Raw genomic sequence first — 7334 nt, forward strand, 5'->3', positions numbered from 1 at the left:
CAAGGCAAAGCAAAGTGACGTGGAGACGGAAGATCCTTCCAGTTCGTTTGCTAACACCGGCGACCAAACAGTAGAAAAAACGCTATTATTACCACAAACACCGGCAGTACTACTGCCAGTTCCATCAGCAGAACTATCCCCAGAAGTGCCACCAGTAACTCCTGTACAGGCAAATCCAGACGGAGAAGGAGGTCTACCAACAGCACCAAGAGCCTCAGAGGCCTCAAAAAGAGAAATGCAGAACAAGGCATCGTCACCCAACAAAACGGGGTCCGAATCACCGGACCGTCCTTCAAAGGATGGTATGCAAGAGCAAAAAGATAAAGTCACAACGCAATTGAATACGACGAAAAAAGCATCTGCCGGCGGTTTAGCGGAAACAACAGCAAAATCCATCTCTGCAAATGAAAATGGCGATGTCCAGAATAAGGAGGATGAGGATGATGCTCGGCAGCCCAAACCCAACAGACCGCAGGACGACGCCGAAGCTGGCAACACCAACGTCGCTCCTACAGTCAGTGAGGCAGCAATACAAACAGCGGAAACAGTCACCACCTCCAGAAAAAATGACACGGCGCCGCCTGAAGACAGCGACGGCAGCACCGCGGCCTTCCACACCACCTCCCCTCTTTTGCTTCTTCTTCTTGTTTTTGCATGTGCGGCGGCGGCGGCGGTGGAGGCCGCGTGAGAGTGAGTGGGAGAGCCATGCACCGCCCGCACACACACTCGTCCTTCTCTGTGTGTGTGTCCCCTTGCATGGACTCTCGCCCTCACCTCATCCCACGAAGCACACACATAATGTGCCCATTGTATGTATTGCATGCACACCCATGCAGGCCCGTTGGTGCACTCTTTTGCACCACACGCACCGCTGCCGTCCTGCCTGGCTGCATGGGCGGAGCACCGTAACTGTTTCTGTTTTGTTTCCATTGCATTGAGTGGGCGACCTCTCTCTCTCTCTCCCTGTGTGTGTGTTTTGCTTTACGGGAGCAATGAGAGTGTGTGTGCTGCTCGTCCCACGCTTCGGCTTTTTGTTTTTTGCTGTTTTACTTGTGTCGTGGTTTGGTGCGCCCATTACCTTTTTTTTATCGATTATTGGTTTGCTTTGACTGCGGACGTATGATTTTCTATTTTTATCTTTTTTTTTCTTTTTTTTTGAGATATTGTCAGTGTTTCTTATTCTTGTCAAGCCATGAAGTGTCTTCCTTCACGTAAAGCATGTGTCAGTTGATCCACGTCATCCCACGGTCTGCAGTGCTGCTGGTGCTTCTGGTTGTGATGATGTTTGTGATGTGTTGTGCCAGCGGGTGCTTTGCTGCCAGCCTGGCGTACTCCTGCTCCTCTGACAAAGCGATGCGTGCCGACAGGGCGAAGTCGATCGCGGCTGTGGCGAGGGACGTGCCTTTTGGATCTGAGGGTGCGGCGCCGCCACGCCGCGAAGATATCGCCAGCTTGGGCTGTATGAAGCCCCAAGTTTTTCCACACGGGCTTCCAGAAGCGTAGCGAAGTCCCGGCGTAAGGGTTGATTTTGTTTCTCTTTTTCAAGTAAATTCGGCTCGAAGCAGGCTGTCTCCTGGTGAGGCGATGTGTGTGCTTTGTGTGCTGCTTCTGCGGCGGACTCGGCCTGTTCCATTTCGTTTGTCCAGATTGTTTTGGGCTGTCACGGCTGCCGCGCGGGATATGGCGCTTAGCTGCTCGTAAGATATCTCTGCAGATGTCCGACCATGTGGACGCGGTGGCAAGGAGGGTTTCACACAACGAGGTGAAAGCAGGCCAATCCGCCTTACACAGGGCAGAGGTGGCTTTCTCCCGCCGAGGCAGCGTGTTGGCTAGTCGCGGAATGCCATCATCCATCCCCACCGAGTCATATATTAAGCAGTGGTCCGAATCCATGTAGGGAGTGGATTGCCAGTGGGTGATGCGTAGCACGCGATACGCAGCCACGTCAGGGGACGGGAAATTAAGATGTGTGATCCGTGTTGCCTGCGCCGGGTCATTTGCCAGTTCAAAATTGAAATCAATTAAAATAGCAACGAAGTTTTCTCCTCCAGTCGTTGAAGGTAGGTGTCTGTCCCAGAGTCCATGATGTAAATTCAGTTCACCCGCGATAATCGCTGCGGGGCCTAAGCGACGAATGGTACTAATAAACGAAGAGCTCTTAAAGGTTGCTGAGGGAGGGCTGTGGGGATTCACCACGCAGGTGCTGGGACAGCCCTGTGGAAATACACGGACAGCAATGGTCTCCAGGAGGTCTTTGACAGGGAGCGTCGGGCGCTCGCACGGCAGAGAGTGGCGCACCCGAATGGCAACGCCACCACCGCACCCAGTGCGGCGCGACGGAAGCCATTACAGCCGGATAATTCTGCCGCTGTGGCGCTTCGATTATTTTTTGCCTGGGGAAGAACGATGTCAGGTTGGGGCAGCTCCCATCGCACAGCAAACGCAATATTTTTTACGGAAGAGAGGCCTGCAATGTTACGCTGCCAAATAGTGATGAAGCCATCCACCTCGGGGCCGGAATTCTTGTGGACTTCACCGCCACGGGTGATATCAACGGAATGACCGCAGCGAAACGGTCGTGCAGTTTTTTCCAACAGTCTGCAGGCAGACCGCTTCACCTCCCCGCACCGGGCATGGCGCGGAACCTTCTCGAGGGGTGGAGTCATCTTGGTCTCCGTCGTGCTCGCAGCAACGCAGCGCAGCGGAGTTCCTATATGCAACCAGAGCCCAGCAACGCGACAAGGTGCGACTTCATCGCTGGGGCTCACCGAATTTTGTCAAGGGCCTCATTCCAAGTTTTTTTGCTTGTTTCCTTTCTTCTTTTGCTGTTTGTGTTTTATTGGAATAACACGTACCTTTGTGCTTTCCCTTCGGCTGTTTAACTGCTCTACACGGCATTATGTGCGACGTGTTTTCTGTGTTTTTTCTCTTTTTGTCCAGTCGCTGTGCCGGTCTCATTGCCGTGTGTCCCACGGACTGCACGAAAGGAGGATTGGAGGAACAGGCCGGATGCCGCAATGAAATGTGAGGGATGTTGTGTGGGCTCGTGGAACAGTACGATCTCTTCTAGACTGTTTTGCTTCTACCATTTTTTGCAAGGAATATGTATACACAAACACACGTTCGTCTATATTGCGCCGCATGGCAAATGAAATAAAAGTCCTGCCGAATTATTTTCCTTCATTGTTTCCGGGAGTCGTGCCGATTCCAACTGTCTCATGGTGTTTTTGTTGCTGCTGCCATCGTTTCTTATTGTGCGGTGGCTGTGTGTGGTGTAGCGGCCTTTTATTTCTCCATTTGCTTTCACTCTCCGTTGACGGGGAGTTAGTTTGTGCTGAAGGCTACACGCAAGTGACAGGAGTGATGGCGATGATGATGACTGGCCGTGTGCTGCTGGTGTGTGCCCTCTGCGTGGTGTGGTGCGGTACTTCTGGCGGTAGATGTGACGAGGAGAAGGAGACAACTCCTGCCAATTTATCCGGTGCTCCTTCGAGTGGTGAGAGTCCCCCGACAGAATCAAAAGCTTTATCCCCAGCATCGGGCTCCCCAAGTTTAATATCAAAACCAAAAGAGGATGAAAAATCAAAACACCTACCTGCAAAAGAATCTTCGGAAGCAAAAGAAGGAAGCTCTTCTGAAGGAAATGTTGTTAATGGAGATGAAGCACTTCAAGAAGAACCTTCAGGAAATCTTTCGGAATCTGAAGAAGAAGAAGGCCTGCCGAAAGAACAAAAGGAAGAAAAGAAGACGCACGTAATACAAGATGGAGAACAGAACAGAAATCAACCAACATCGCATGAACCATCACCACATCAACCACCATCTGCTGAAAGTCATGCTGGTTCTACTAGTGCATCTGTTGGTGGTGTTAAGGATTCTTTGGATTCCCCTTTACCTGGAGTTATTTCTTCACCCCACGGTGATGGTGACAGGGGGACCACAGGCAGTACTCTATCCAATCCGCAGAGTACATCCCCTAAAGAGGTTTTGTCAACTGAAGAAACAGGGGCTCAACGTCACTCATTATCCAATGAAAAGGCAGCAAAAGGTGATATTGTTGGCAGTATCGCTACGCCGGGAAGCGAAGGTCCATCCTTTTTGGAAGAACAAAAGACAAAAGACTTGGAATCAGAGACTCACCAAACAGCAGGATCATCAGAGGATCTGAATACAGAATCACAAGGCAGTGCAAAGGCCCAACTGGAATTAGTAAACGTAATAAAGCCGGAGCCCCAGACTTCACATGGAATAAAAACACCAGAAACAGAGGGGAATGACAGCCACAACACCGATATATCTAAGAATTTGCCTGATGCGCAAGAAACAGAACATGTCCAAGAAAAAAATAACGAAAATCCAGCATCCAGCCCAGTTAAAGCGCAGAGGACATCCACTGCCACTCACGAAGAAGCACCGGCTTCGCATCCAAATGGAATTCCTTCTCCACTTCAAAAGGAAACATTCACTGGGATGAAGACAACTGAGGATGTCCAACCTCCGGAAGCCGCAGCAACAAATAAACCACAAACTGGCGATAAGTCGAAGGATGTCAACAGTGACGGCGGCACCGCTGTCTCCCACACCACTTCCCCTCTTTTGCTTCTTCTTGTTGCGGCCGCTGCTGCTGCGGTGGTGGCCGCGTGAGAGTGAGTGAGAGAGAGCCGTCCAGCGCCCGCACACACACTCGTCCTTCTCTGTGTGTGTGTCCCCTTGCATGGATTCTCACCCTCACTTCACCCCACGAAGCACACACATAATGTGCCCATTGTATATATTGCATGCACACCCATGCATGCCCGTTGGTGCTCTCTTTTGCACCACACGCACCGCTGCCGTCCTGCCTGGCTGCATGGGCGGAGCACCGTAACAGTTTTTGTTTTTATTGCATTGAGTGGGCGACCTCTCTCTCTCTCTCTCCCTGTGTGTGTGTTTTGCTTTACGGGAGCAGTGAGAGTGTGTGCGCTGGTCGTCCCACGCTTCGGCTTTTCGTTTTTTGCTGTTTTACTTGTGTCGTGGTTTGGTGCGCCCATTACCTTTTTTTTTTTATCGATTATTGGCTTGCTTTGACTGCGGACGTATTATTTTCTATTTTTATCTTTTTTTTTCTTTTTTTTTGAGATATTGTCAGTGTTTCTTATTCTTTTCAAACCATGGAGTGCCTTCCTTCACGTACAGCATGTGTCAGTTGGTCCACGTCACCCCACGGTCTGCAGTGCTGCTGGTGCTTCTGGTTGTGATGATGTTTGTGATGTGTTGTGCCAGCGGGTGCTTTGCTGCCAGCCTGGCGTACTCCTGCTCCTCTGACAAAGCGATGCGTGCCGACAGGGCGAAGTCGATCGCGGCTGTGGCGAGGGACGTGCCTTTTGGATCTGAGGGTGCGGCGCCGCCACGCCGCGAAGATATCGCCAGCTTGGGCTGTATGAAGCCCCAAGTTTTTCCACACGGGCTTCCAGAAGCGTAGCGAAGTCCCGGCGTAAGGGTTGATTTTGTTTCTCTTTTTCAAGTAAATTCGGCTCGAAGCAGGCTGTCTCCTGGTGAGGCGATGTGTGTGCTTTGTGTGCTGCTTCTGCGGCGGACTCGGCTTGTTCCATTTTGTTTGTCCAGATTGTTTTGGGGTGTCACGGCTGCCGCGCGGGGTATGGCGCTTAGCTGCTCGTAAGATATCTCCGCAGATGTCCAACCATGTGGACGCGGTGGCAAGGAGGGTTTCACACAACGAGGTGAAAGCAGGCCAATCCGCCTTACACAGGGCAGAGGTGGCTTTCTCCCGCCTAGGCAGCGTGTTGGCTAGTCGCGGAATGCCATCATCCATCCCACCGAGTAAGATATTAAGCAGTGGTCCGAATCCATGTAGGGAGTGGATTGCCAGTGGGTGGCACGTAGCACGCGATACGCAGTCACGTCAGGGGACGAGGCATTAAGATGTGTGATCCGTGTTGCCTGCGCCGGGTCATTTGCCAGTTCAAAATTGAAATCAATTAAAATAGCAACGAAGTTTTCTCCTCCAGTCGTTGAAGGTAGGTGTCTGTCCCAGAGTCCATGATGTAAATTCAGTTTACCCGCGATAATCGCTGCGGGGCCTAAGCGACGAATGGTGCTAATAAACGAAGAGCTCTTAAAGGTTGCTGAGGGAGGGCTGTGGGGATTCACCACGCAGGTGCTGGGACAGCCCTGTGGAAATACACGGACAGTAATGGTCTCCAGGAGGTCTTTGACGGGGAGCGTCGGGCGCTCGCACGGCAGAGAGTGGCGCACCCGAATGGCAACGCCACCACCGCGCCCAGTGCGGCGCGAAGAAAGCCATTACAGCCGGATAATTCTGCCGCTGTGGCGCTTCGATTATTTTTTGCCTGGGGAAGAACGATGTCAGGTTGGGGCAGCTCCCATCGCACAGCAAACGCAATATTTTTAGCGGAAGAGAGGCCTGCAATGTTACGCTGCCAAATAGTGATGTAGCCATCCACCTCGGGGCCGGAATTCTTGTGGACGTCACCGCCACGGGTGATATCAACGGAATGACCGCAGCGAAACGGTCGTGCAGTTTTGTCCAACAGTCTGCAGGCAGACCGCTTCACCTCCCCGCACCGGGCATGGCGCGGAACCTTCTCGAGGGGTGGAGTCGTCTTCTTCCCCGTCGTGCTCGCCGCAACGCAGCGCAGCGGAGTTCCTATATGCAACCAGAGCCCAGCAACGCGACAAGGTGCGACTTCATCGCTAGTTTCTGACCGAATTTTGTCAAGGGCCTCATTCCAAGTTTTTTTGCTTGTTTCCTTTCTTCTTTTGCTGTTTGTGTTTTATTGGAATAATACTTACCTTTGTGCTTTCTCTTCGGCTGTTTAACTGCTCTACACGGCATTATGTGCGACGTGTTTTCTGTGTTTTTTCTCTTTTTGTCCAGTCGCTGTGCCGGTCTCATTGCCGTGTGTCCCACGGACTGCACGAAAGGAGGATTGGAGGAACAGGCCGGATGCCGCAATGAAATGTGAGGGATGTTGTGTGGGCTCGTGGAACAGTACGATCTCTTCTAGATTGTTTTGCTTCTACCATTTTTTCCAAGGAATATGTATACACAAACACACGTTCGTCTATATTGCGCCGCATGGCAAATGAAATAAAAGTCCTGCCGAATTATTTTCCTTCATTGTTTCCGGGAGCACTGCCGATTCCAACTGTCTCATGGTGTTTTTGTTGCTGCTGCCATCGTTTCTTATTGTGCGGTGGCTGTGCGTGGTGTAGCGGCCCTGTATTTCTCCATTTGCTTTCACTCTCCGTTGACGGGGAGTTAGTTTGTGCTGAAGGCTACACGCCAGTGACAGGAGTGATGGCGATGATGA

The 7334-nt window shown here is 51.6% G+C and overlaps 3 protein-coding genes across 3 annotated transcripts, besides 9 other annotated features; 2 read left to right on the forward strand and 1 right to left on the reverse strand.

Annotated features, from left to right (window-relative positions):
* Positions 1-688, forward strand: Tc00.1047053503875.10 (mucin-associated surface protein (MASP), putative; the record flags this gene model as incomplete). Its single annotated transcript, XM_800008.1, has 1 exon — positions 1-688. A coding segment is annotated over one exon (688 nt), but the record flags the coding sequence as incomplete, so codon positions are not given.
* Positions 1-1249: a sequence feature (heterozygous, Esmeraldo-like haplotype).
* Positions 1124-1157: a microsatellite.
* Positions 1250-2794: a sequence feature (areas not merged during assembly with more than two copies in the genome that could not be assigned to a particular haplotype).
* Positions 2795-3667: a sequence feature (haploid, Esmeraldo-like haplotype).
* On the forward strand, positions 3364-4644 carry Tc00.1047053503875.30 (mucin-associated surface protein (MASP), putative; the record flags this gene model as incomplete). The annotated part of the gene is made up of 1 exon (XM_800009.1): positions 3364-4644. One exon carries the CDS (start codon positions 3364-3366, stop codon positions 4642-4644), a length of 1281 nt encoding a protein of 426 aa, XP_805102.1.
* Positions 3668-3895: a sequence feature (areas merged during assembly that could not be assigned to a particular haplotype. This can correspond to areas where the two haplotypes were merged or to regions with more than two copies in the genome that were merged during assembly.).
* Positions 3896-4119: a sequence feature (areas merged during assembly that could not be assigned to a particular haplotype. This can correspond to areas where the two haplotypes were merged or to regions with more than two copies in the genome that were merged during assembly.).
* Positions 4120-4693: a sequence feature (areas merged during assembly that could not be assigned to a particular haplotype. This can correspond to areas where the two haplotypes were merged or to regions with more than two copies in the genome that were merged during assembly.).
* Positions 4694-7334: a sequence feature (heterozygous, non-Esmeraldo-like haplotype).
* Positions 5079-5115: a sequence feature (T-rich).
* Tc00.1047053503875.40 (uncharacterized protein) lies at positions 5196-5591 on the reverse strand (the record flags this gene model as incomplete). The annotated part of the gene is made up of 1 exon (XM_800010.1): positions 5196-5591. One exon carries the CDS (start codon positions 5589-5591, stop codon positions 5196-5198), a length of 396 nt encoding a protein of 131 aa, XP_805103.1.

Source organism: Trypanosoma cruzi, genomic scaffold (genome assembly GCF_000209065.1).
Source record: "Trypanosoma cruzi strain CL Brener 1047053516591 genomic scaffold, whole genome shotgun sequence".
Taxonomy (NCBI): domain Eukaryota; phylum Euglenozoa; class Kinetoplastea; order Trypanosomatida; family Trypanosomatidae; genus Trypanosoma; species Trypanosoma cruzi.